The sequence below is a fragment of the Raphanus sativus genome, chromosome 3 (assembly GCF_000801105.2).
Source record: "Raphanus sativus cultivar WK10039 chromosome 3, ASM80110v3, whole genome shotgun sequence".
NCBI classification, from domain to species: domain Eukaryota; kingdom Viridiplantae; phylum Streptophyta; class Magnoliopsida; order Brassicales; family Brassicaceae; genus Raphanus; species Raphanus sativus.
In genome coordinates this window covers 14,003,767-14,031,216 of record NC_079513.1, presented here as the reverse complement: position 1 = coordinate 14,031,216, position 27,450 = coordinate 14,003,767, and the positions used below count along the sequence as shown (strand labels likewise).

The window sequence follows — 27,450 nt, the reverse complement described above, 5'->3', positions numbered from 1 at the left end:
AACCCACAACCACAAATCTGTCTGGGGTAAAATAATCATTACAAACTATGATCATCATACAAGACATGATTGTGCTGTAAAAAAATATTAATAATCAAACCCAAACCAAACCATAAGACAAAAAGTAAACAAAAATTGAAGAAAATAAACCAAAAAAAGAAGATCACTCTTCAAACCAACAACAAACTGACTGACCACATTCAGTGACTTTAGTATAAAAATGAATTGCAGGACGGTGCAAGAATGATGTGTGATATGTTTTTTTTCCCATTGGTGTTTGAGTGTTCTAGAACAAGTCAAACTTCTTCTTAAGCAGATCTTGCTTCCAACGAGGTAAGTTGTTGAATGCGTCTTTTTCCATCCCAAACACATTTGGGAACTCTTCCTCAGATAGATAAGCCTTTTAAATTGATCACAACAATAAAGAAACAGGCAAGTTAGGCTATAAGCAGGACTGATTCAGCTCCTAATACTAAACTATAACCAACTCACCTCTCTGCGCTTGTAATCTATACCAGTCACTGGGTTCTCAGAATTGGCTTTCAGCTGTTCGTAAGTGAAAGTTGCTCCACTTGGATCTATCACAGATTCATCTTGCTCTTCTGTTTCCTCCTGTTTCACTTCAGGCTCCTCTTCTTCTGAAGCATCTGCTTGATCATCTTTCGCTTCATCTGTGGAGGAAGATAGATATAGTCAATTTTGGTATCGAAAATTGAGAACGTGAAATAAATGATAGAGAAACTTTACTTAGAGAGGAGTCATCTGCTGGGTTGGAGCTAGTAGATCTTCTTGTAGGAGAGGTATCAGGTGTTTTCTTATTCTCAGCAACAAGAACTTGAGAGAGAGCAGCCACTGCTGCTGCTCTCTGTGAAGCCTGACTCGTCCCCACTGACCTTGGTGGTGGAGGCGCTTTGGTCGATGATGAACTAAACGCGGACGTCAAGGCGGCTAAAGCTTCAGCTCTTTGTCTTGGACCCTCTTGGCTTTCGCTTGATCTGTCCTGGCTCTGCAGTTAAAATGGATGACTATCTAAGTTCAATTATCAGTGAATCATTATTAAGTGAACCTCATTGATGTGTTCAAGCAGCAGCTTAGTGTAGACCTCAACAAATTTGCAAGTCAGTGTCTAGATTTAGTTGTACAGACTCAAAACGTACATTGTTATTCTGGATCAAAGTTTTCATAATATGCAATATCTTCAGTCAATTTTCAAAAAGAATATACAGTACAAACATTGGATTCGTGTTTAGATAAATATTTACCGAATAGGCAGGTCTGCTAGAAGAAGAATTAAAGGCAGAATTTAAGGCAGCTAGTGCCTCAGCTCTTTGCCTTGGTCCACCACCGCTAGACTTGTCCTGCAGCAGCACAAGGATAACTATCATGAAGCCAAGAAGGCCGAACATAACAACGAGAGCGCTTTTCCATAACCCCCTAAGCCATTACAAGCACAAAAGTGAAAGAGAAACAGAGAAAGCAAAGGGTCTAGTACCTCTACAACGTGGTGAGTGCCAAATAACAAGGCTGCTTTTTTCTGGAATGAGTTTCCTTGCACCTACATCACATGTTTAAAAACATTGAGAAATTTAAACTTAAAGAAGACGAGCAACTGTAAAGGAAAAGCCACGATGTACAATCAGAGGTTATCTAGTTATATATATGAAGCGTTTCTCTGGTTACAGTGTTCAAATTATAATATCTCTTGCCTCCTCTCTGTAGTTGCAAAGCTTCCTAACTGGGTTTTTCAGGCAGCAGAATGCTTCAATCTAACTTAACTTCAATATATATATATAAAGTTGCTGAAACCATAATCACTACATTGTAACATACTCATTTCCCAAACCTCCCTTCAACAACAAAACTCTTAACTCGCATTAGGTAGAAAGTTTCATGCCAGCCACTGAGAAAAAGAGAAACTAAACTTACGATAGATTTAGTGTGATCCCAAGAAAAGTAAGTGGTGAAGAAGCATGGTTCGTTCCCTTCGTTGATTTTGTATAGTGGAACTTTAGGAGACAAGCCTTCCAAGGATCCAGCACGATCTATGTATTTCTGCCATTAAACTGTCTCATTGAGCAAACAGTAGAGGAGAAAAAGAGAGAGGGAGAAGCAAAGGTGATAAGGGAATAGAGTTACTTGGCCAATCTCAAACACAGTTTGCTTTTCCTTGGGGTCCACACATTGACCAACCCAGACAAAAACTTCAGCATGAGTGTCAAGAAAATATATATCCTCAGTCAATAGGTCGTCTTGAGCAAAGTTGTAGATCTCTTCAACCTGTTGCAGAGCATATTGTTAAACACACACACACACACACAAAACAGCATCTCCGAAACTTGTGTAACATCGACAATATCTCACCTGAAACTTTCCTGCAGGCAGACACGTTTGAAAGATAAATGATACGGTTAGAATACAGATAAAGTGAAGAAAAGGTATTTATGAGAGTTAAGAAACCACAATTATCATCATCCTATTAAATAGTATCAAAGATTCACCTTTGTTGAAAGAAAATGAGAATAGGTGAGGATCCCTGACAGTCTCAGGTGAAGCCTTCTTGCTGGTGAAGTTCTGCTTTCCTCCAAGTGCAAACCAAAAGGTTGAGCTCTCTGTTCCTTCTTTGGCATGCTTGAGTGTAACCCCAGGCTGACAAAAGAACATTTTACCATTATGGGTTACTACATAAAACTCTACTTCAGGAATGAAAACAATACGATATGATCCGAAACTAACCTTCAAGAATTCAGCAACTTTAGCAGCCAGTTCAAGCAGTTCATGCGCACTTTGATTTCCATGCCAAAGGAACACAGAAGTACCAGATTGCAGTAGGAAGCACTCATAAGAGTTCAAAGATGTTGCCACCTAAAGGAAGTAAACATATACGAGTTAAAACAATAAAAATCATCCCATTGATACAAAGCTCTGAACAAATTAAATACCACATACTGGTTCAACTTGCAGCGCCTTGTTATTGTGAACTCCAGTTCCAGATACTTGAATTAGTGCAATTGATTCTGGTGTGTAAGTCTCGTCTGGTGAACCTTTCTCTTCCACGTTGCTTTTGTAGCCAGAGCTCAAGCCACCCTAAAATCCAATATTAATCACTGTGTTTTTTTTCTCATATGCAATCATGTCATACAAATATACCTTTAGGATCACCATAGGCTGGAAAAGGGCAACAAACTGTGGAGGCTCTTTACCCTCGTAGACACGCCCCTGCAAGAACACCCCATCACTTTATCCATAGTTTTAAGTACTATTCATCATCATTGCTTTCAATAAAAATAAAACTTTGTACCTGCACAGGTCTTCCCTTTAACGAGTTTGACATTGTATTCGCCAGTCTAACTGCTGTATCTTGGTCCTCCTGGATATAGAAAAAAATAATCAGAATTTTTAAGCCAAAATCCAGAAAAATCCATAACATTATGCTCATAGAGTTTAGCTAACAGTACATCCAGTAATACTTTTTGTCATGACTTTTACATTAGAGTTACCTGAATGCTATTATTTCCAAACCAGCAGCACAAGAAATAGTCTTCTTTCCTATCTCCAGAATGATAGGTGTAAAGGACCAAATAGCAGTCCCCAGAATAGAACTTGCCAATATCTTCTTTAGGCAACGGGCTCTTGACTTTACCATCAATAAACCAAACCTGATACATAGGCATAATGACAATATTTATAATAAAAAAAGGATAAATCCATAGCCAAATGCGTAATATAAAGGGGGTAACAAGTCAAAACAGACCTCCAACTTTCCACCAGCTTCAAGCAGAGGTGGAATATCCTCATTCACAGGTGTTGCACTTTTCGAAATGCCCTTCAGCCCAACACCTTGTTGCTTCAGCAAAGCTAGAAAAAATGGTGCAGTGACCATTAGTAACTGAGTTGCTAAAACTACTGGATAAGAGTTTCATTGTGGTGTTTTTTTACCAGCAACTTTGCCTCGTCCTTCTTCGTTACCAGGAGCAGCAGAGCCTGATGGCCAAGAGTCAAAGTTACACTTGAAAGAGTGGGACTCGTAACCTTGGATAACACGTGTCAGTCGTGTTGCCTTTGGCCTATTTTCACTAGCAAGAAACTCCTGGAAACAAAAGGTAAAAAAGTGAGAATCCATGACTTTCAGAAGGTTTCCACTTTTTTTCTTTACCTCAGCAGATTGATTAGCAGCTTTCCTCTCATCCATTTGAGTCACACGACCAACCCATACAAACACCTCAGCACCACAGTCCAAGAGGTAGCATTTAGTGTTTTCCATCATAGATTTGGATAGGTCACCCTCTATAGGTTCCATCTGACCATCAGCGATGCTAAAGAAACGAACAACAACATATCAAACACCCCCATCATATTGGTAGGAGCATGGTTAAAGGGGAGATAAGTACCAATATAGCTTAGGTGGAGTTGATTCCGGGATAACATCATCATCATTGGCAACTTTCCTTGCGATTGGAGCAAACCCACCAAACAGGACCCAAAACTCACCAGAATCTGATTCTGTATCTAGTTTTCCATCGTCTGTTACGCAAGGAGTTACAACATAACATACATAAGTTTCCACCTAACACACCATCTGTTGAAAGCTTTGCCAGACCAAAAAAAAATGAGGAAGAGGACGCTTACCAACAATAGCAACATCGCATGTTCCTTCGTGATACTTGTCTTTCAAATACTGAACAACTTCCAAAGCTTTGGCTCTCTCTTGGATGTTTGAGTTCGCACCGTTGAACTGATAGATCTTTTCCTTGGTGTCCAAGATAAACACATCATCATGATTCAGCGACGAGCGGGCAAAAGGAACCTACAAAACAACGACAAAGAACAGAAAGTAAAATTTAATGTACATTTGGTAATAATCACTGTTCTGATGCAAAAAGAGAGTGCAACGCGGTCTAAACCTGCTTCAAACGAATTGCACGTTTTCCTTTGCAGGTATATAACCGAGTCTCAAACACCTCTTCTTCAGGTGTTTTGAAACCAGACGCAACACCACCCTCTAGCGGTATAATACATGGCTTGAAGTAAGACAAGAATTTGTCAGATTCATGACCCTGAATTTCCCGGTGTTGGACAGCACGGCCTCCAAGAACTGCATCGAGTTCAACTGTTTTAACAGCTGCTGTTCCAGATTCATCCTGAAACCATATCAAACCATAAGTTGGAAATAACCCAAAAAAATAAAAAATGTAATCACCAAAAAACAAAAAGACTTGAAAATAGGCACCTGACTAGTGTCTTTCCCAATCCAGAAATGTATGTCAAACAGATAAGCACCTCCTTTGTTCTGTGTTGTCTGCGCAAGTTGAAGATAAAACATAACACAAAAGGTGAATGAATGATAATAATAAACAAAAGGGGAGGGAACACAAGTTAAAACCTGCAAGACAATGTAAGTGTCTCCCATATAGAACTTTCCATGTTCAGACTTAGGCACTGGAACCGCCTCGAAATTCTCGATTCTCCAGATCTCAGTTCCTCTAAAAGAATGTAAAAGTTCACACATTCAAAAATATAATAATATTATATAAAAGTAGGTATGTTGCTGAAAGCATACGGTTTCTGTCCAGCTCCTTGAAATGCAGGATCCAATACTTTCGCTGACCCAGACATTTTGTATAACTCTCAAATCCTGTTTTTGTGTGTGTGAGAGGTATCAAACAACACAGGCCAATGAACCTGTTCAGTCAAAACATATGAGAAGATGATCAGCCAGATTCTATCATTCATTATCTCAGCTTGGCAAATATAAATGTGGACAGTGGATAATAATAATAATAATAATAATATATCTCAACAACACGACATCCATATGCCTTTATAAATAAACTCATCGATCATCAGTGAAAAAGCTAATGATCATAGATGATTCAGAATACCCATTAAGAAAAAAATCAGATCAAGAATCAAAACAGAGATCGTGAACAGAGCAACGTACGAACACAATCAATCATATGATCCGTCATTAGTCAAAACCGATCCGGATCGAGAGAAAGTACCTTGTATTAAAGATCTGTGTGTGGCACTGAGAGATGAAGACGGCGAGCTGGAGATTAAGAAAAGAAATGGAAGACGATCGTGAGTTAGGAAAGCGAATTGAATTGAATTATTATTATTTGAAAGAAACAGAGTGTGCGCTGTTTGATTACTTTTCTAATGCTTTTTCCGTAAAGTTTTTTTTAAAAAAAAACTTTCTTAGATTTACAGTAGAGAGACGAATGATTGTAGAGGAGGAGATGAAGAAGATGATAGAGGGAGAAGACAATGGTTTGAAAAAGACGTTCAATAGTTCTGTCTAATTTATTGCGAGAAAAAAGATCTACCGACCAATGTTGGCTTTTCAATTTCTCACTACATTTAAATAGAAAAATAGATCTATGGGATAAAAATGAAAATCCACATTAAACCCAAATTTAAGACATGTTCTTTGAATTTTGGGGGTTGAAAATGGACATATTTGAAAAATAATATTTAAAAGTTTAGCTATTTTCATAAATTTTCATTTTACAAAATTAATAAAATAATATTATTCATATATCTATTGGATATATTTTAGTGATAAGTAGTAGTAACCTAGTTTTGTTTTTGGGCAAAAACAACAAACTAGTTATATTTAAAAGATAACATTTAAATTCCCAGAATGATATTCACATATGTAAGATAATATTTTACTTATCAAATTCAACACATATAACTATTTAACTGCATTACACATAGTTTTATAGAATGTTAGAATATTAAATAATTAATAAGATATATTCTCTTCGTTTCATAATGTAAGATGTTTTACGAAAATATTTGATTTTTCAAAATATAAAACGTTTTACTATTTTTAGAATAACTTTAATTTTAGTGAAAATTGATTGACCAATAAAATTCTGGTGCATTATTTTTGACTGATGATCTCAATTCAAATTATATAATCGCTAATATTTTTTATTACTATGGAGGTATTTCAGATTTATGGAAAAATTTAGACGAATTATAAAGAAAAGATGTGGTTTACGTATAGAGTTTCTTCTGAAACTACAAGTATTTAAATGGGCCATAATCAATTAATTCATATTTATGTGATCATAATAATAGAGTGTAATGGAATACATTCGAACTCAGATTGCTTAGAAACTCATAATTTGTATATCCCTAGATTGCTTTTGCGTGGTTACTCACTATTTTACTATTCAGCAGGGCAGGGTGTTCTGTTTTGATGACCAAAATAGGGTGTTCTGTTTTTAGCATGTGTATTTGCACAACTGAACTCTTTAGAAAATCAAGCAATTTTCATATAATAAAAACTAGAACTTGACCCGTACATCCATGCGGGTGTTTGATTTAACTTATCTTCAACGTAAACTCATAAACTGTTGGTTTTATAAAAAAAAAATCCATATATATTTTTATGTTTTGTAATTTACATATAGAGTAAAATATATTATTTTATAGTATAAATGTTTAATAATATTTTTTTATTTGTACATAATATTATATTTAAAATTTTGTAATTTGATGCAGTTTGATGTAATTGTACTATTCATATATTAACCTGTTCTTTTTTTATTAATTTTTTTTAAAAAGCAACATACTAAATTTTTTTAATGTTTGCATTAGTTTTCTATGAATTATTATTAACTTTATGATATTTCGTTTTCTTGAAAATTAAATTCTCAAAAAATTTATATTTAACTAAACTAAATAAGGTAATACCAATGTTCAAAAACTCGCTAGGCGTTACGCGTGCGGCACATTGGGGCCTAGCGAGTTATTAGAAATGCGGGATAAAATCGGGGAGTACGCAGAGGGTAATTTTCATAAATTATTTAAATTTTAAATTATTTTACACAACATATACACTTAATAAATGTTTATATCGCTTTAGACAATAAATGTCTTGCGGTCCAGTGGTCATTTAGACCTTCCCAAACGCCCAAACCCAGGTTCAAAGCCCAAGTATGCTGTTTTTTTGTTTTTTTATTAATGTAGGGGTAAAATCGTAGTTTTCCTATCATCTTCTTCCTCGAGTCTGAACCCTAATTTTGCAGCCGTTTTTATTTTTTTCAACCTAAATCACCATTTTAAGCTATTTGGTTCAATTAAACTCAGTTTCTCTTGTTCTTACATCTTATACACAATAATTATACTGATTTCGAGCACAAAATCTTCATAACCCAAACTTTTTTTTTTCTGAGCCGAGTTTTCAAGCGATTATACCAAAATCGCGGCGGTGAAGCTCCGCCAAGCGGTTTTCCGGCGAGTACTCGGCCGCTCCGGCCGCGTTTTCGAACAGGGGGTAATACTGAATTTAAAATTTATTTTATATAATATATACTATATATGTTAGTTAGTGTTTTTAATTTCACCACAAAGAAACAACAACCATTGTAATTAGTTAATTAAGATTTATTTTAGGTAGAATCAGTAAATTTAAAAAAATATAAAAAATACTTAATTTATTGTAAATGCAATGACTAAATATGTAAATAAAAAAATATTTAATTTGGTATACATGTTTCCAAACAATCTCAGTTATTATACTCTCCATATTTTCAAACATTACCAAAAAATATTTCAGTTTTAATAATATAGACTAACCTTTGATCTGTGTGCCCGAGTGTTAGTTTTAACTTTTCTTTATATGTTAATTTTTGTTTTCTGTGTCATCATTTTAATGCTATTGTAGCTGAATATGTTTAAGTCTACGTTATTTTATATAGAGATATTTGGCACTATCATATATAAATTACTTTTTAGAAGCCTTTTTTATATCTAGTGACTTTTGTTCACATTTTATTTTATTCAATAAATAACAATATAAACAAATATTTTAACATTTGGTTTTACCAGATCTTTATAATATACAGTATAACCTCTATAAATTAAAAATCTATAAATTAATATCTCTATAAATTAATATAATTTCATAGTTTCGAATTGATTTTTGTTTCAATTAGTATCTCGATAAATTAATAATCTCTATAAATTAATAAAAATTATAGTTTTGGTGTAGTCTCAACATTATTAATTTATAGAGGTTTCACTGTAAGTTAATTTTATGAAGCTACTAAAATAATAAATATTTTTTTGTAAAACATATAAATATAGAATTAAAAATTTTTAACTAATAAAAACCTCCAACAACAAATCTTACACAATAATATGATTTGGACCATCTAGATATAATATATATTTTAAGAACAAAAGTCCATTCGGTATCAATTATTTTTTTTCCGGGAAAAAAACTATGTAGGTTTGTTAACAAAAAAAAATTGATTTGTTTTATTTTCTAAACAAAACTTCACATCAACCTTTGTCTTTAATTTTTTCTACCTTCGTCAAGCAAGCGTATCAACTGAAATCTTCTTGTTACCAATCAAAATTTAGAGTTGTTTGAAGATGGTCAGTCAATAATGATATTAACAAAGGTTTGGAGCTTGTATGGAATTTATTTAACTTACTTGCTTATCTGCAAGAATACATTCAAGAGTTTCGTCCCTAAGATTTGACGTCGTTGAGAAAACCAATTTTGGTTGTTTAACATTTTGTTCTCTTCGTGTTTTGAATATGAAGAAAGTGAGTAGAAGGGTACACTTATATATATATATATATATATATATATATATATGTTCATGGATATTGCTTAATTAATAATCTGGTGATTTTGTATTAAATAGATAGATTTCGTGGAGTAAATCAAGCAAAAGATCTAAATTGTTCACATATATAATGTTTCCGATTGGTAAGTTTTTTGTAAGATATAATAAATGATGATTGATTTTTATTTTTAGAAAAATAGTTGATATTTACTCAATGGCATTTTGGTGTAAATAAGGTGATATTTAAAGGGTTAGTTCTCATTTGTACTTCACTATTCATTCATAACAATACAATAAACCAGTTACAAAAAAAAACAATACAATAAACCAGATATATGCAAGTAGAACAGCTTTACTTTATACTTTTAAGCTTTTATCAGAGGTCATGGAGACATGGATGATACTTGTTCTTTTCTCTCAACTTTATTTTTCCAACTCTTACCGTTTTTCTTATTTTTTTGGGTATATACCAAAAATATTAACAGGATATACAATCATAGTTATGTACTTTGAAAATGATATTTTCAGAATCGGCTACCCATTATTTTTTTTCGGTATTTTATGTTTTGTTGCTGAATTATTTGAATCATTTTATATAGAAAGAGTTAAAAAAAAGGCTGCTACTCGCGTTGAATGAATGGCTTTTTTTAAAAAAAAATTACCAACATCATAGGATTATAAATGTTAAAGCAAACACTAGAAATAGGAGGATGATACTAGTTTTTTTGTAAAAGAGGATGATACTAGTTTGAATTACATATTTGGTTTTTTTTTTTGTAACTTGGCTTACATATTTCGATTTGATTAAGTGTAGTCAAGAAATCTCAATTAAAAATTTACCACATGCACTAGACTCGAGCAGCGATATACCAAAGAGTGACTCATTCAAAACAATGAATCGGACAAATGTTGATCTCCAGTTTGAATATGGAGGGACTTGGTATGAATCTATAGGAAACGGGTTCGATGATTGAATACTATGGTGCTTCATGGAATTAGGCATATATTAGAAAACATCCGGGCTTAAAAAAACCGAAAACATATCATGTGAAAAAAGTGTCACCCACCACATATCTTAACTAAAATTCTCAAAGTTGTATATAATGGCAAAATGTATGGTCCACGAACTTGCCTCAGTTTCTCACGGTCACGTGGAAGGTCCCATGTTTTCTTCATCTTCTTTTTCAAGTTTATTATTAATAATAAAAAAATCTACGTGATCATCGGTCTCTGTTCCACTCAAAAAGATCACATCACGGAAGTGTGTTGATTTTGTTTTCTTCTCCTAATGTAGGTTAATGATGTAGCAGATAGCAGTACCACTCTAGTTAATAGAACACTGGACCAAACTCATTCTTCTTCTTACTGCAACATCACCATCTCTTTCAGCTTCCTCTCTCCAGGAGAAGACGGTAAGAGGTAGATCATGGAAAGAAAGTCGTTAAACATATACATATGATACGACGCCGTTGTAACTTATTTAAGAATTATGAGACTATGATACGAAGCCGTTATACATAGAAACTCTTATACATATACATGATACGACGCCATTACACATATACATGATACGACGTCGTTACACATATACATGATACGACGTCGCTAACTCGATGAACTGCTGAACTGCATAGACTCTTTTATTTTTTATTTTTTTGGCTGCATTCGAGACCATTAGAAGAGGAGAAGATGATCAAAGTGGGTGGAACACCTAAGAAAAATAAAGAAGAGTACTGAATCAAATCGAAATTAAAAAAAAATGAGCAGCGTAATATCGGAGCTACCGGCGATGGATGCCACTCGATTCCAACACACTCCTTTCTACTGGTAGCTATTCTTTTTGCTCACAAAACTCCCTTCCTTCGATTCAGGTTTCTTCAAAATGATAAAGAGCGGCTTCATATGTAAGAACCTAAGAAGGGGTTGTTGGTCTTTTTATATGTTGGCTTTTATTTTGGTAGCGAAGAGAACGTGTATCTACTCTGCAAGACGTTGTGCGAGAACGGCGTAGCGGATACGACGGGTTCTGATCTGTTTGTCGTTTTCATCTCCAATGAGAAGAAGCAGGCACGCATCTTACTTTACTTACTGTGTTTTGGTCTTGTTTGTATTTGCACTGTTTCAATACAAAGCTATAATGTTGATTAGGTGTTGGTGTAGGTTCCACTTTGGCATCAGAAAGCTAGTACCAGAGCTGATGGGATTGTTCTCTGGGATTATCATGTCATCTGTGTCCAGGTAAAATAAGCAACACCAGCTTTGTACCTTTGTTGGAATGAATCAGCCTTGATTTGATTTTATGTTTGCATCAATAGAGGAAGAAAGAAAGTGACTCTGAGCCTTTAGTGTGGGATCTCGATTCCACTTTGCCTTTCCCTTCTCCATTAGCTTCCTACGTGGCTGATACTATCCAGCCTTCTTTTCAGCTTTTTCCTGAATATCAGAGGTACACATCCTTCACCCTACCCATCAACTAACCTATCTCAAGCCTTTTATTGCAATTACTGACCTGGTTACTATAGGTTCTTTCGCGTTGTGCATGCTCCTCTCTTCTTTAAGCACTTTGCTTCTGATAGACGACACATGAAGGAACCTGATGGTAGCTGGACTGCTCAACCTCCACCCCATCAGCCCATTGTTTCCCAAGGTAACACCTTAAAACACCCTTCCATTAACAAGACTCATTTCCTCATTTGTTTTTTTTTTGCTTGCTTTTGAAGATGGAGTCTTGCACAATTTGAGTGAATACATTGCGATGAGCAGTGCTGATACATTGGCGAGCTTGGATCCCGAGACAGTGAGAGAAGCAATCTCACAGAAACTTGGTGTCTTGGTGAACCACACTCAGCTTCAGGATCTATTCACCAAGCTTCCTTAACATTCCAATGTCTTAATTTCAAGCCTTGTCTCCAACTTTATGATACGTTTTCTCAGTCTTCATTGGTGAAGAAGATATTGAATTTTAGATGAGGAAACATTATACACTCACGAAATTGTATGGTTTACAAAAGGAACATTACATGACTTTCTCCAAAAAAAAAAAATCAGAAAGGGAACAAATCTTTTGTATTAACTCTGTTTTCTTCTATCATTGCATTACTGCAACCTCTCTATCCTCTGACTCTGCCATCATCATCATACTAGTTCCATCAGTAACGGGTCACCTTCAGCCATTTCTCCAACCAATTTGATAAAATCTTGCTCGCTCGATATGCTCCAAGGGTGAACAGCAGGTGCTTGAGCAGAATACAGACTCAAAGAAGAGTTAAACGAAGACGACTTCCTCTTATACACCATTGAACCAAAAACAGGGTCGAAGTTCTGAGGCGAATCCATCGACATGAAGAACATCGGTACAGCCACTTTGTAATGCAAGTCCATATCCCCAACGAGCTCCACAAGCTCGGTAAAGTCGGTCACATATCGTTTAGGCACGTAGAACACCTCTGAGCTGCATACCGTTAAGGCGTCTTGATTGTTCTTTGCTGCTTCCTTGTAGTTAACTTGGAAATGAGCCGGCATTGTACTTACAGTTCTCTTCACTAGCTCCGCTTGTACAGAGAACCAATCAGACTTCCCGGTCCGTTTCACTGATGTCCATGACTTTGACACCTAAACCAATGCCTTGTAAGATACTACACATATCCAGATAGCAAGAAAATGACAATGTTATTATACCTTGTCTGTAGTCCAAATCTTGGTCTTGTCAGCTTGAAGTAGATTCCAGTAGTTGAGAACTGTATCATCTTCAACAAACAAGAACCCTTCTGCGCTACTGTACCGATCAAATATCTTCGGTAGATGCCTGAAACATACATACAAACATACCATTAGAAGCTACAACTTCAATCAACATATACTTAAATCTTGATAAAGTTTCTTACTTGTAAATGTGATCATGTTTGGCTTCTTCAACATAGAGATCAGAGTTCTTCAGAGAAGACAATATCACAACCGTCTTGAACACTCTGCCGTAAAGCAACCTCCACTCAAGAGCAGTGCGTTCAACGGGACCACTACAAAACATAACAAGAACAACGTTCCCAAAGTTCTTCCTCCACCTTATCAAGTTCCCTATCTCACTGCTCACCGTTCCCGTCTCCTCAACACCGAGATGAACCGAAGGCAGCTTCCTAGGAACAAACTCTTTTCTATCCCCGTGTCCTATAGCAGCTCGCGGCCGGTCCAGTTCCAGTGACATCAGCCTAGGCTGTTGGTATCCGACGGTAATCAAATCCTGAAGCCAAGCAGACGTGAACTTCAAATCCTGCTCCGTCCAAAACCCTTCTTCAGCCATAGCGAAGCTCAGATCAAGTACCGTCTCAAAGAAACTGTGCTTCCCCGATCTCCAAGCGAGCAAGAACTTGATCAAACGACCGACATTGACGTGAAGATCCTTCTCTTCAGCGAAAGGGTACGCTTCGACTCTATCGAAACGGTGAGCCGTGGGTGGATAAACAGCAACGTAACCACCAAGCTCCCACAGCAGCCTCTGTCCCCAGTACCCTCTCATCACATCAGAAGCCATGGAACTAACCGAAACAGGAAGCATCAACCCCCAAAACGCCGCGGAATGGTAAAGAGTGTTGAACGAGTTAACCGGCACCATCACACCCTGAGGCAAAGCCACTTTGGGAGCATGCTCATCGAACCTAACATCAAACGCCTCCAAAGTCGTCTTCCTCGTGAAGTAAAACACGGAATCAACATCAGGCAAACCGTTGGAAACCCCTTGCTGTATAAACTGCTTGCCACCGAACACCTCAGTGTAATACTCCTCGTGATTAATCTCCCCTACATTCTCTAACGGCAAACCTCTAGGCCAAACCGAACGCTGTCCGAAATGAACGTAAGGGTTCACCACAGTCCTGTTGGGATCCTCGTGGCTATACTGAAGAACAGGCTCTTGCTTAGCATCCTCACCGACCAACTCGACGTCGAAACGCTTCCCTAGATCTCCACCAATCACTTCCACACGATCATCCGCGTCGTAGATCTTCTTAGCACCGTGGTGGATCGCGAAGAGGTAGCCAACGCTCTTCCTCACGAAGGAGTCGTAAGGCAAGTGGTCTAAAACTCGGTAACCGAGCTCAGCTTGTGCGTCGAGGGAGAGAAAGATGGAACCTTTGAGACTCCAGTCTTTAGGTGTCATCGAGTTTCCGACAGCAAGAACCTGCCAGCCTCGGATCTTCACCAGGGTTTTGAGCTCCTCGGTGGGGTGGTTCGTGACGGAGACCACGATCCATCTCTCGGTGAGGAAGGTGGAGTAAGGGGAGGTTTTGTCGGGGAGGACTTGGATCGAGCTCCATTTGATGTGGGGACGGGTTAGGGGTTTGAGGGATTGAGTTGACTGGGAGTGGAAACAGAGGAGGGAGGCGGTGTCGGTGGTGTTGTAGAGGAAGAAGAATGACGCTACGGTGACGATGAGGAGGGAGGAGATGACGATTCTCGAGAGGTTCTCGGAGACCCATGAGGTGAAGTCTAGGTTTTTCGGTTCGGCGAATCGTCGGATCTTCGTCGGCTTCGGCACCGCACGATCTTGAACCAACATCGGATCCAAAAAGCTCAAAACTTTCTGAATCAGGACTGAGATTGGCGAATTTTTTCCAACAGAACAAGAGAGGAACTAGTTGGTGTGTTGTCTGAATCAGAGCTAACAGAATGTAATGCGGTGGTTGGAAGTGACGGTTGCTTAAGCTTGAATGCAAGTCGGGTATGTGAGCTGTGAGGTCAATGGGCATACACACACACACTTGTAAGTTTGTTTGTTTCTTTATTTATTTATCTAGAGATCCCAAAGAGACAATTAAACAGTAATTCTCTTGCTGTAATCTGTAGTAGGACCAGGCAATGCAAAGCCATCACGAGATAACTATTATTAAAGTGATACGGAAAATGTTTTCTACCGTACTTGCTAGAGAACTAGTAGTAAGAGATACGAGGATAAAAAAGTTTATTTTCGTAGTGGATTCTCATATTTTTATTTTACCGATTATAAAAAAAATACTACTATCAATTTTTGCTAAAACAAATAAATTTCATTTAAATCAAAGTTTAGATGTTACAAACTGCACTCGCCGGCTCTGTATCCTTCCTTTGATTGAATCAATAAAATGTGTTAAAAGAAAGATGTTACAAACTGTAAAAAAGGGTCTGATCTAAAAATCGGTCTTATTACAAAAAAGATAAAAAAGACGCATAAAATACAATTGATATCATTTTACCTTCATTCCCTCAAAAACCGTTTTATCTTCATAATTAATAAATTTTAAAAATAGAAACATGAGACAAAGTTTAAGAAAAAGAATATATAAAATAAATAAAAAAGTACTGTCAATTTTCAAAAAACTAATTCTATTGTTTAAATATAAAACAATAGTAGTGTTTAATACATTATTACCATTCATTTTTTCCAAATATACCATTTTGTAATACTTTATGAACAAAAAAAAAACAAAATTATATTATTTGTATCTTTTCTTCCTTTTATTAATAAAATGAACAAGAAAAATTGTTTCAAGGTTCATAATTAGCCAGGGTAGTATATAGCAAAAGAAAAAAAAATATATAATTCCGGTTCCATCATCAAACAGCTTTCAATGGAGGACTTCTAGTGGACCTTGTAATGGGCTCACACATAAGGGCCCATCTAAAGGGAGATATTTTTCTCACACAAAAAAAATTCAAAAACTAGAAGAGAGCTCAGATCATAGCGCCACTACAAGAAAAACGCAGAGAAAACTTGTTTCGGAAGTTCAAAATCGAAGATGACCGAGTTCCCTTCTTCGATCGAGAGAGAAGTCGCGTCGTCTCTCCTCCTCCTCCTCTCCTCCGATCCAATCCTCTTCTCTTCTCCAAGGTACGCGAACGAGTTTCCGAGTCTCCGAAAACGCTTCAATTCCTAATCCACACGTCCTTCGATGATTCTCAAAAAAATCTATTCGCAGTAGTGATAGATCTGGATCTGAGGGAGAAAATCGCTCGCTGTGCGGTGAAATCAACGGTCAAGTAAGCATGAGCTTCGTGTCTACGAGATCGTGCGATTCGGTTCTCTCCAACAACGCCTCGTCGTCGTATCGGAAGAGCTCTGAGGATGACTTCATGAACTTCAAGGTAGCCGTTCATCATCATCATCATCAATCTCAATTTTCACGATTCACGAACTGTTTTTTGATTCTAGAGATTCGCTAGGTACTGGATTATTGATGGATGTGTAGCTAGGGAACAGATTACGTTTAGGATTTGATTTCAATTTTCCATGAACAGATTTCTAGAAAACGCCGTACAAATGTGGTTTACAGCTCGGTTGATTCCAAGGCGGTGAAACACTCGAAGAAGAATCTCGAGTTTGATGAACTCTCCAAGGAGGAGGAGTCGTGCTTGTCTACAGGCTCCAACGAGGTTTCGAGCACAGAGAGCAGAATCAAGGCCACCACGAGTCATGAGAAACTACTACACGGAGAATCTAAGAAGAAAGAGAGCCACAGGTCGAGTTCTGTTCGGCGTAAGGCTGGAAAGATCTTGGAGTTTCTCGACAGTAGCTGCTCTTCTGAAGTCAAGATCCGTCAAGTGCTTGGAGATAACGCAGATACTAGCAAAGCTCTCAGAATGTAACATATACCAACTTGTCACGGGATTCCATCGAAATAAAAGTTACTGTTTTTGGGTATCTAAGATATGGATTTCTTGATGCAGGCTGGTGAAGATTGGTTATGTGAAGAGGTCTGGAGCAGGAGGAAAGCATCAGCCATTTATTTACAAGGTACGAATCTGGATAATCACAAGCTCAAATGCACATATATATATATATATAACACAATCGTTGTTGGAGAATTATGTTCATCGAGTGGACTGTGTGGTATCTTCTAATGAAGCTCTTCTCTGTTTTCTATGTAGATTGCATGACTAAAATTAGTGCTTGAGGCAGGTCAGACTTTATCCTCCTCTCCTTCCGACCTTCTGTTTATACACGGTATGAGTTCATCCTCCTGATGCAGATTTAACTAAAATGAAAGCTATAACGGACATATATATACATATATTATATATATGGTCTAGACCCAAGTATAGAATACTTATATACACTTACATGAACTGAGAAGGGTGGCTTACTATAGTCATTGCCTCTTCATATTCCCATCTCAGTTCATCAACTAAAAGTGTCTGCTTTCTTTCATAATCATAATGTCTCCAGTGACAATGTATAAATCTACCGTCTTTGTTGTTTAAAACTCAGTTTTCTACCAAATTGATGCCAAATTAAGGTCTCCCAACCAGACAGGATAAAACAAAAAACAATAGTTGTCTTTGTATAATGAAATGAGGTTCACTCCTCAGAGTTTTGATTGTCCACATCCTCTGAACGACCCGTGAAGTTGCTGGGAATTTCTGAAACCAAAAATGTCATCGATTTCAACAGATGGTGAAGAGACTTCCTCTTTGTCACTTGCCTTTCTTTCAAATGCTTACTCCCATTCCCATACACTCTTATGCTCAACGATTTCTTCCGTGTTGCTCCAATCTTGACGTATTCCTGGAAGAAATCTATTAACTCCTGCTTCTGAAGCTGACTCAGTGCAGCAACCTGTTCACAAGGAAATCCCATTTTCTCATCAGTTAGTTGCTCTCATACATCTTCTTACTCACTTGAACTAACCCTACAAGTGATTCAAAGCAACTTAGTTTACAAGACAGGAAAGAAACTGGTTCTGTACCTCTGCCTCTTTACGGTTGAACTCGAGTGTTCCACTATCTCTCGCCAGTAAAACCGAGATACCTCCTTCAAGTTCTTGTGTGTTTTCAAGCTTCATGTCTATCAAAGCTGTTACATTGCTCTTGAGAAAGAGTAAGAAAGAGTAACTCATGTAGTTTAAAAAGGATCATACTGTCTTAGCTAGATTACTTGAACTAACTGGTTCACGCATCTCACCTTAAATTCCTCATCACCCATCTCGTGAAGTTTACTCTCAAAGCCTTTCAGTAAAGACACTCCACCCTCGAATCAATATGTCCAGGACCCTGTTTAAAACCATCAAGTGGTTTATGACCTTGATGTTTCCTCTTGCCGTTGGTACTGGTCTATTGGTGGTGGACTCAAGAATCAGCAGAAAAAGTTTACCATTAGAACCGGTCATGAGTGCCGCGAAATGAACATAATTTCCCAGAATATTAGTGGTAATATGTATACATCATGTGGCCCTCAAATTTATTAAAAAAATAGGTGTCTATCATTTAGTAATTGTCTCAAGGGTCCATAAATCCCTGATTACCTTTAAATAAGTTCTTGTTGGAGGTGAAATTCGAACACGTCTAGGGCACATGTTGATCGGGGAACCGTTTGCTACATTTAGAGAAAAACCGACCATGACTTGGCGATGGTTCTGCTTCTGGTTCTCCTCATGTTCTCTCTACATGTTCCACAAGAACGGACAGAAGAGAACTTGCTGCTTCTCAAAAACTAAAGCTTATGGCTAATGTGTCGTTACCACGCCTGCTAATTCCGGCTTCTGATGAAGATAGATGGTTAAGACCATCTTGATAGAAGTAGGAGCTTTGTTGGGTCTTGTTGTTTTAGCTTATGTTATGCTTCTACCACTCAATAAAGGATGACAGGTTCGGTTTTGGTACAAGGTGTGTTAAATAATATCAAAAGAGTGTTTCACCTAAAGGATTTAGCCAAGGTAATAGAAAATTAGTGAAAACCAAAATAGGCAACGAAAGGACTGAGCAAAAAAACTAGAACATTACCATATCCATAATTTAAAAAAACTGAGCAGAAGTAACCGTTTGAGAAGAGACGAAAATATAAAGATGCAATCCAGCAACATATAGTACTACCAAAGTTTCGACCATAAGCATAAACTCATGAAAAGATAATCCAAAAACAAAACAGGGGACACTGTTGTTATTTAGGAGGCTTGGTCTTCACCCTCGGTGATGACTTTCGTAGTTGTAATTCCCTTCGTGGCCAACAGATCTGTGTACTCTTGATACGGGGATTTTTTAAAGCTCGTCTCCTTCCAGAACTCTGGTGTGAGGAATCCGTAAGTCTTCTGAAGGCAATCGAATGTAGCCTGCAAAATGCATGATTGAAGAGAATTAAGGCAATGCATACTGACAGAACAAAACACTTAAATTTGTCTGTTGAAGTCATAAAAGGTACAATTTAGACTGATGTAATACTGTGTTCAAATGTTCAAACAATCTGGAGAGACTGAGCTTGCGATTAGATCTAAACACAAACACATCATGACAAACAAACAGCTCAATACATTCTTACTTCCATCAATCAGAGCTATATCATATTAGTCACCGATACTTCTAAAGTCAGCTTTTTCTAAACAAGTAGTACTAACAATGTGGTAGAGATCTAAGAGCAATTCGCAGGCAACATCCAAAATGAAACAACTTAAAGGAAGAAAAATCAAACCTTGACGAAGTTTCCAAGGGTTTTCGTGGATCCTCTCGAGGAAGTGAAAACATCATCAATACCAGCGAACTGAAGAACCTTCTTAGGAACCCTAGCGGCCACAATACCAGCACCTCTAGGAGCAGGAACCATCCTAACGGTAACGGAACCACACTTCCCCGTAACCTTACAAGGAACCGTATGCGGCTTCCCAATCTTGTTCCCCCAGTAACCTCTCCTCACGGGAATCACAGACAGCTTCGCCAGTATAATCCCACCTCTGATCGCCGTGGCAACCTCCTTGGAGCATTTCACACCAAGACCCACGTGTCCGTTCGTGTCTCCGACAACGACAAAGGCCTTGAACCTCGTCCTCTGACCGGCTCTGGTCTGTTTCTGAACCGGCATGATCTTCATCACCTCGTCTTTCAGCGTCGGACCGACGAGGAGATCGATGATCTGGTACTCCTTGACGGGGAGCGAGTGGAGGTAGATCTGCTCCAGCTTCTGGATCTTTCCGTCCTTCACGAGACGGCCGAGCTTGGTCACTGGTGTCCACTTCTCCTCCTCGGCGGGACGGCCTCCGCGTCTTCCACCACGTCCTCTCGGACCACCACGGCCGCGGCCACCGTCACGACCTCCGAATCCACGACCGAAGCCACCACGGTCTCCTCCACGCTCGGCGCCGCGTTCTCCTCCACGTTCAGCCATTTTTCGAAATGGAGAGTGTTGACAGAGAGATTGGAATGTGTTTGTTAGCAGTGAGGAAGAGGAAGCCCTAGCTTGCGGCGAAACTGTATTTTATATTGTTCAGATGATACAAAATGAGTTAGGGTTTCTAAAGGCCTTGTAGAACTTAATGGGCTTTGAGCCTAATCTAATCCTCGGCCCGGTTTATAACAAGATTTCAAAAGTCGAAAGATCACTTTAGTTGTGGGTTTTGAATTAGGATCAGACCAGCAGTCAGTGTCAGTCAATAATCAAATCCTCGGCCCGGTTTATGGTCAACGATCTGAGGACATCCTTGATGGTTGCTGTATGTGGTTCACTACGGGGGCACGTGCCCCCTACTACTTAAAAAAAAAATATTAGATATAGTTTTATATATATAATGATCGCATGAGGAAAGCTGAGAAGTAAGAATTCTAAACACAAAAAAAAAAAAAAATTCTAAACACAATTATTATATGAGTCTCATGAAGCCTAATATAAAAACAAAGATAATTAAATTTAAAAATGTCCAATCAAAACCTAAAAAAAAATTAGTAATGAAAGTTTTTTATTTTGACCTAATTACACAGCATTCACGTTTTTGTCGTCTTCTTTCTTTTAGTTTTTACCAATTAAGTTTTCTCCACAAAATCTAACGCACACAAACAAAGAAGTACGTGTAACAAGTTCAAACAGAACCTAAAAGGTAAAACTAAATGAAAATTTTGTTTATGTGATCTAAGCAATAAAAATCGCGAGAACATAAAAACTAATAGTATTGTGCTAATTTTTTTTCTCACAGAAAAAATTTCAATGGAGAAATATTTCAATCCTGAAATAAAATTAGCATCTACATCTGCAAACTCTGAGGATGATTTGCCTTTTTCAAAGAAAAAGACTTTGAAGTTGATTTGGAGAATTTACCTAGTGATCCCGAAGATAGGAAAAGGATAACCGAATACCCTTCAAATCAAAGAGACGAGATAAGACGCAAATACCTTGTGAGAGGTCCTTGTCAACCTCGTGGTCATGAATTTCCTATAACATCGTTTCAAAGTAAATTGAGACGATTCAACCCTGCTTGGTTTGATCTTTATGGCGCTGGTTAGAGTACAGTGTGAAGAAAGATAAAGCATTTTGTTTATTCTGCTACTTGTTTAGAGATTTCACTGAAAACAAATGCGGAAGGGATGATGCATTTGTTACCAAAGGCTTTGATGACTGGAACAAGACATAGAGATTACGTGATCATGTGGGAGCCGTGAATAGTTTTCACAACAGTGTAAAAGGGTTGATTATCTGATGAAACCAGGACAATCAATTGTTCATACTTTTTATAAGCAGAATAACGCGGTTAAAAATGAATACAAGATCAGATTGAATGCTTTAATTGATGCTTGTAGGTATTGCTAAGACAAGGACTTCTGTTTCGAGGTCATGATGAATCGGTGAATGCAGTTAACAAGGGAAACTTTTTGGAGTTTGTGAAATATATTGCAGAGCAAAATGAGCTTGTAAGTTAAGTTGTGCTAGAGAATGCCCCCAAGAACAATCAGATGGTATCCCACAAAATCCAGACAGATATAGTTCATTGCTTTGCGGAAGAAGTTATTGAATCTATTATCAAAAAAGTTGGCCATGATGTATTTTGTTTGTTGGTGGATGAATCTGCAGATGTTTCTGATAAAGAGAAAATGGCAATTGGTTTTCGCTTTGTTGATACACATGGGATAGTTAAAGAAAGGTTTGTTGGTTTGGCTCATGTGAAAGAAACATCTTCTTTATCTCTGAAGAGTGCTGTTGATTCGTTGTTTGCAAAACATGGATTGAGTATGAAGAAGTTAAGAGGACAATGTTATGATGGAGCAAGTAATATGAAGGGTGAATTCAATGGTCTGAGAGTTCTAATTCTGAGAGAATGCAGTTCTGCATATTATGTTCATTATTTTGCTCATCAACTTCAGTTAGTTGTCGTTGCATTTGCACAAAAACATTTTGAAGTTGGAGATTTCTTTGATAAGATTGTTGTCTTGCTAAATGTGGTTGGAGCTTCTTGTAAGAGGAAAGAGAAGATTCGAGAAGACTACCGGAAATAAGTTGAGGAAAGAACTAAAAAAGTGAAATTAAGACTGGAAAGAGATTGAACCAAGAGGTCTCGCTTCAAAGACCCGGTAAAACTCGTTGGGGGGGGGGGGGGTTCTCATTATAAGACATTGCTGCAGTTGGTTGATTTGTTCGCTTCTATCATTAAAGTGCTTGAGTATGTTGAAATCGATGGAAGTGATGGTATCAAAAGACGCCAAGCTAATGGTCTTCTAAAGTACTTCCAAACCTTTGATTTTGTGTTCTACTTACAATTGATGTTGCTTCTTCTTGGGATCACAAATAGCTTGTCAAAGGCTCTCCAAAGGAAGAATCAAGACATTCTGAATGCTATGTCACTTGTGAAATCCACCAACCAACAATTGCACAAGATCAGAGATGATGGATGGGAATCTCTGATAAATAAAGTGTCTTCCTTTTGTAAGAACAACAAGATTGAGTTCCTGGATATGGATGATGAATTCAAGAATTCAAGGAAAAAAATCAATACAACTAACGTGCATCATTACAAGGTGGAGCATTTTTACACTATATTGGATATGCAGATTCAAGAGTCTAATGACCGTTTTGATGAGGTAAACACATAATTACTTGGCTGCATTGCTTTTTTGAGCCCCACTAATTCATTTCATGAGTTTGATCAGTTAAAAGTTATGAGATTGTCTGAGTTTTATCCTGAAGATTTTGGTCCAGTCGAGCGAATCACTCTTGGGCATCAACTAGGTCTCTATATTGACAATATTTGAGAAGATGAAAGATTTTCTAATTTGAAGGATCTTGGAGATCTTGCATGCATGATGGTGAAGACAAATAAACATCTTTCACATCCTCAGGTTTATCGGCTTTTGAAGTTAGTTTTGACTTTACCTGTTGCCACCGCTACAGTTGAAAGATGCTTTTCAGCGATGAAGATTGTGAAAACTAGTTTGCGGAATCAGATAAGTGATCAGTTTTTAAATGATTGTGTTGTTTGTTTTGTTAAAAAAGAATTGTTTGAAAAGGTGACAAACTAAGTAGTAGTGAAAAAATTCCAGAATATGAAATCTCGTAGGATAAATTTGTAAGGTATTTTTAGTTATGAAATTTTTTATTTAAATGAATTACTTGTTAAAGTGCCCCCGATTAGTAATAGTTCTAAATCCGCCACTGGCTGCAACTTACGGAAGCGTCGATGTGATCAAGGGACAAACGTGAACGGAGCTTGCGGGAACTATCAGAGTACAGCGCTACACTGCGCTGCTTCTGGTGGAACTGTGAACGCTGTGCAAGTGGTTAAGCTGCTTCTCGCAGCTGGTGCTGACTTGTTATTGTTGTTCCTCCTAAGCTTGAAGGTGTGAAGTTAATGCTTCATGATCTTCTCTCATCTCCTACTGAGTTCAAGAATAATAAAGAGTATATGTCTTTACCTGACATCAAGAACAGTGTCTACGCAACTGATGAGTTTAGAATGTATATTCTCTCTCACCGTGGCCGCAACCCAATGTTCCTGCTCTGCATTTACCTGGTCGCAATCTACAGTCAAGCAGGCTTAGATCTTCTCTCAACGCAAGATATGTTCATCAGGATGAGTTCAATATATGTTGTCGGGGATTACGAGCAGGAGCAACTCCTTAACGATTTTTACAGTTCGTTAAGCTTTTCATTAACAACAACAACTGGTGGTGGGGTTCTTCAAATGGTGAACGTGATTGGGGAATGAGCTCAAAGGAGGCACTTGGTAAGTTAACATCATATTCATCGTTTGATGTATCATGGGTCCAGTCATTAGTGAAGGAGTCTGTCTCCAAATGAGGTCAAATAGAAAGAAATCCTATGCTGACCAAAACTTGGAGAAGACAACAACGGTTGAAGTAGTAACTGACCATGCTGGGCTTGAAGCGTGCATTAAGAAAATGCAGCTCGATCAGCTCGTAGCTTAGCAGAACTGAGAGGCTATAGACCAATGAAGCACATTTTTTTTAATAGCCTTGGTCTCAGTCTGTCTCTCTCTTTGGTAGATATAAAAAGAAACATATAAAAAACATTTTTTCGTCGGTAGTGATGGTGGTGGTTTTGTAAAAAGGTAACAAGGAAAAAGAGTTTGAAGTTTTCATTGTTTTTTATTTGGACAGGGACAAGACTTGCATTCACCCCATGTGGTGAATCCTGTAATTCACCCCTACTCTCTATCAATCAAATTGACATGCTGGCTTAATTTTAAAAAAATAAAATCAAAAGAAAAAAAAGAAAAATAGGTTGGAAAAAAAAGAAATACCTTCGACGTTAACAGTTTCCATACGAAACGTGATCTGATTTTTTTTTCCATCGACATCTTCTTCTTCTTCACTCCGTGCAGAAACTTCCAAACAATCCTTAGAATATATGTAATTAAGTACTAATTAGTTATCACATCAATTCTTAGAAAAACATTATTAACCTCTGAGTTTAATTTTTTTTTTTGCTATGTATGCTGTGATCATATAGCTATAAGCTTAGGGTTGTTAGATTTTCTCTAATCATGGTGAATTGATGATCATATTTGTTTTTTTTAGATTTTCTGATTATCACATCTACATATGAATATAGTTATTGAATCAATTACATGTTACTATGGTTTTCTTCCTTTATTATGATGGTGACAAAATAAGGTCAAGTCTTGAGCTTTTTGTGTTACCCCTAATTGTTCTATGTTATATCTACTATAATATTTAACTGGTGTTTGTATTTTTCTATGTATTTGCAATGGAGAATAGTCATTTAAGTGGTAAAGAAACTGTTTCTGCTGGTGAGGATGAATCTAGTTTGCAAGTTTCAGGTGAAACCAGTTTGTTAAAACCAGTTTGTTAAGTCAGAAGTCAGATGAGTTTTTAGCTGAGAAAAAAGATGTTACACTCAATGATTATGATGCTTTCAGCGATGAGGATGCTTCAGTCAGTGATGACGATGAAGAAAAGGACATATGCAATAACGAGGATTATCTTCAGACTGAAGATGTTGATACTTTAGAGGCAAGTAATGAAAATCAGAAAAAAATCTGAACTATGCATTAGAATGGAGTTTAGTTATGATGAGTCTGCATATAAAGCTTATAGAAAGTATGGAGGAAATCATGGTTTCGACGTGAGGAGACAGCGGACTTCGAGAAAAAACCAGAAGCTAGAAAGGATGGTTTATGTATGCTCAAAAGAGGGATTTAGACAAGAATCTAAGGTCAAGACATCATTTTCACGACCAACCACAAGGTGTGGTTGTCAAGCTCGCATATCTTGCTATCTTCAGGGTAACGGAAGATATAAGATTGTGATTTTTGAGCCGAATCATAACCATGATTTAGTGAGGACGCTTATGAAACATTTGTTGAAGAGTAACCGAGCAATCTCTGTCTCTCAAAAACAACATGCTGATGATGCTGATATGTTAGGAATTTCAGCAAAAGCAACCATTGAAATGCTGAGCAGAGAAGTAAGGGGGCGAGCAAATATAGGTTTTGTGGATAAAGACCTGAAAAACTACATATACCGTAAGCGAATGGCAGCAATGGAAAAGGGAGATGCTGGAGTTGTTTTGGAGTACTTTCAGAAAAAGAAAGAGGATAATCATCTTTTTTTACTCAATGCAACTTGATGAGGATGATATGATCACTAATATATTCTGGGCAGATGATCGGTCAATTAGTGATTACAATCTTTTTGGAGATGTCCTTTGCTTTGATACAACTTACAAGAACAACGAATGTGACAAACCCTTTGCTCCATTTGTCGGCATCAATCATCATAAGCAAACGATCGTGTTTGGTGTTGCTCTCTTATATGATGAAACGACATAGTCTTTTGAGTGGCTTTTTCAGACTTTTCTTGGAGCAATGCCTGGAAAACAACCGCAAACAATTTTTACAGACCAATGTGCAGTAATGGCAAATGCAATAGGAAAAGTGTTCCCTGAAACAAAACATAGGTTATGTGTTTGGCATATTTATCAAAATGCTACAAAGAGGTTGAGTCGTGTATTTCATGGACCAGACCAGTTTGCCACAGACTTTGGAAAATGTGTATATGACCATGAGAATGAAGCAGAGTGGTTATCAGCATGGAGTGAAATGCTTGAGAAGCATGGATTGACAGAGAATAAATGGCTGAAGGATTTGTTTGAGCTGAGAGAAAAATGGGCAAGGGTATATGGTCGTCAAACTTTTAGAGCCGATATGGTGAACACACAGCATAGTGAAAGTATGAATAATATTTTGAAGAAATACTTGAAGCGCGGTTTTAACTTGCGGTGCTTCTTTGAACAGTATGAAAGAGTATTTAATGAACGGCAATTTAAAGAATTAACTGCTGACTTTGGCATGATACATACCTCGCCAGTGTTATTAGCTCCTGTAGAAATGTTACAACATGCAGTGGACGTGTATACACCAAAAGTCTTTACTTTGTTCTAGAAGGAATACACAGCTATAGATGATTATGTTGTCAAAAGGGTCAATAAGTCTAAAATGGTAAGTGCTGAATACAATGTATCTTTTCGTGGTGTTGGGATAAATCATTTGGTTGACTATGTGTAGAGGTGCATGGTGGCCTAGTATTAAAGTAGGATTTAATAATCAGTCATCACTTCTATACTAATTAAAGTATGATCATATTTTAAATTTTAGGATATTCT

General features: G+C 37.3%; 6 protein-coding genes and 1 pseudogene across 10 annotated transcripts; 3 read left to right on the top strand and 4 right to left on the bottom strand.

The window, feature by feature from the left end:
* Positions 1 to 22: 22 nt before the first annotated feature.
* LOC130509032 (villin-2-like) lies at positions 23 to 6,325 on the bottom strand. 2 transcript variants are annotated; one of them, XM_057004570.1, is made up of 25 exons: positions 6,150 to 6,325; positions 6,000 to 6,046; positions 5,558 to 5,679; positions 5,381 to 5,480; positions 5,228 to 5,296; positions 4,902 to 5,138; positions 4,627 to 4,804; positions 4,389 to 4,521; positions 4,154 to 4,313; positions 3,937 to 4,087; positions 3,752 to 3,855; positions 3,498 to 3,656; positions 3,299 to 3,367; positions 3,148 to 3,216; positions 2,947 to 3,084; positions 2,734 to 2,862; positions 2,499 to 2,646; positions 2,362 to 2,372; positions 2,137 to 2,277; positions 1,927 to 2,052; positions 1,493 to 1,555; positions 1,263 to 1,358; positions 748 to 1,006; positions 493 to 671; positions 23 to 400 (listed from the first exon to the last, which is right to left on the bottom strand). In XM_057004570.1, the coding sequence occupies exons 3-25, from the start codon at positions 5,611 to 5,613 to the stop codon at positions 287 to 289; spliced, it is 2,889 nt and encodes a 962-aa protein (XP_056860550.1). In that variant the 5' UTR covers positions 5,614 to 5,679; positions 6,000 to 6,046; positions 6,150 to 6,325; the 3' UTR covers positions 23 to 286. The 2 variants fall into 2 exon arrangements, with proteins under 2 accessions (XP_056860550.1, XP_056860551.1); XM_057004571.1 differs by lacking the exon at positions 6,150 to 6,325 and having other exon boundaries at positions 6,000 to 6,142.
* A 4,930-nt stretch (positions 6,326 to 11,255) lies between these two features.
* Positions 11,256 to 12,663, top strand: LOC130509031 (protein N-terminal glutamine amidohydrolase-like). The gene is made up of 6 exons (XM_057004568.1): positions 11,256 to 11,417; positions 11,552 to 11,657; positions 11,751 to 11,828; positions 11,906 to 12,036; positions 12,113 to 12,237; positions 12,311 to 12,663. The coding sequence occupies exons 1-6, from the start codon at positions 11,350 to 11,352 to the stop codon at positions 12,466 to 12,468; spliced, it is 666 nt and encodes a 221-aa protein (XP_056860548.1). The 5' UTR covers positions 11,256 to 11,349; the 3' UTR covers positions 12,469 to 12,663.
* LOC108847377 (probable glycosyltransferase STELLO1) lies at positions 12,546 to 15,351 on the bottom strand. The gene is made up of 3 exons (XM_018620605.2): positions 13,475 to 15,351; positions 13,269 to 13,395; positions 12,546 to 13,202 (listed from the first exon to the last, which is right to left on the bottom strand). The coding sequence occupies exons 1-3, from the start codon at positions 15,139 to 15,141 to the stop codon at positions 12,726 to 12,728; spliced, it is 2,271 nt and encodes a 756-aa protein (XP_018476107.2). The 5' UTR covers positions 15,142 to 15,351; the 3' UTR covers positions 12,546 to 12,725.
* A 781-nt stretch (positions 15,352 to 16,132) lies between these two features.
* Positions 16,133 to 17,626, top strand: LOC108847376 (uncharacterized). 2 transcript variants are annotated; one of them, XM_018620604.2, is made up of 5 exons: positions 16,133 to 16,449; positions 16,538 to 16,703; positions 16,857 to 17,200; positions 17,286 to 17,352; positions 17,487 to 17,599. In XM_018620604.2, the coding sequence occupies exons 1-5, from the start codon at positions 16,358 to 16,360 to the stop codon at positions 17,493 to 17,495; spliced, it is 678 nt and encodes a 225-aa protein (XP_018476106.2). In that variant the 5' UTR covers positions 16,133 to 16,357; the 3' UTR covers positions 17,496 to 17,599. The 2 variants fall into 2 exon arrangements, with proteins under 2 accessions (XP_018476106.2, XP_056860546.1); XM_057004566.1 differs by having other exon boundaries at positions 17,286 to 17,626.
* Positions 17,627 to 17,639: 13 nt separating this feature from the next.
* On the bottom strand, positions 17,640 to 19,192 carry LOC108847375 (insulin-degrading enzyme-like 1, peroxisomal). 3 transcript variants are annotated; one of them, XM_057004567.1, is made up of 4 exons: positions 18,860 to 19,192; positions 18,520 to 18,608; positions 18,305 to 18,424; positions 17,640 to 18,174 (listed from the first exon to the last, which is right to left on the bottom strand). In XM_057004567.1, exons 2-4 carry the CDS (start codon positions 18,538 to 18,540, stop codon positions 17,917 to 17,919), a joined length of 399 nt encoding a protein of 132 aa, XP_056860547.1. In that variant the 5' UTR covers positions 18,541 to 18,608; positions 18,860 to 19,192; the 3' UTR covers positions 17,640 to 17,916. The 3 variants fall into 3 exon arrangements, with proteins under 3 accessions (XP_056860547.1, XP_018476105.1, XP_018476104.1); XM_018620603.2 differs by lacking the exon at positions 18,860 to 19,192 and having other exon boundaries at positions 18,305 to 18,411; positions 18,520 to 18,830; XM_018620602.2 differs by lacking the exon at positions 18,860 to 19,192 and having other exon boundaries at positions 18,520 to 18,829.
* Positions 19,193 to 19,313: 121 nt separating this feature from the next.
* LOC108847374 (40S ribosomal protein S2-2) lies at positions 19,314 to 20,780 on the bottom strand. The gene is made up of 2 exons (XM_018620600.2): positions 20,020 to 20,780; positions 19,314 to 19,663 (listed from the first exon to the last, which is right to left on the bottom strand). The coding sequence occupies exons 1-2, from the start codon at positions 20,707 to 20,709 to the stop codon at positions 19,499 to 19,501; spliced, it is 855 nt and encodes a 284-aa protein (XP_018476102.1). The 5' UTR covers positions 20,710 to 20,780; the 3' UTR covers positions 19,314 to 19,498.
* Positions 20,781 to 21,117: 337 nt separating this feature from the next.
* LOC130510002 (uncharacterized) lies at positions 21,118 to 24,731 on the top strand (annotated as a pseudogene).
* The last annotated feature ends 2,719 nt before the right edge of the window (positions 24,732 to 27,450 follow it).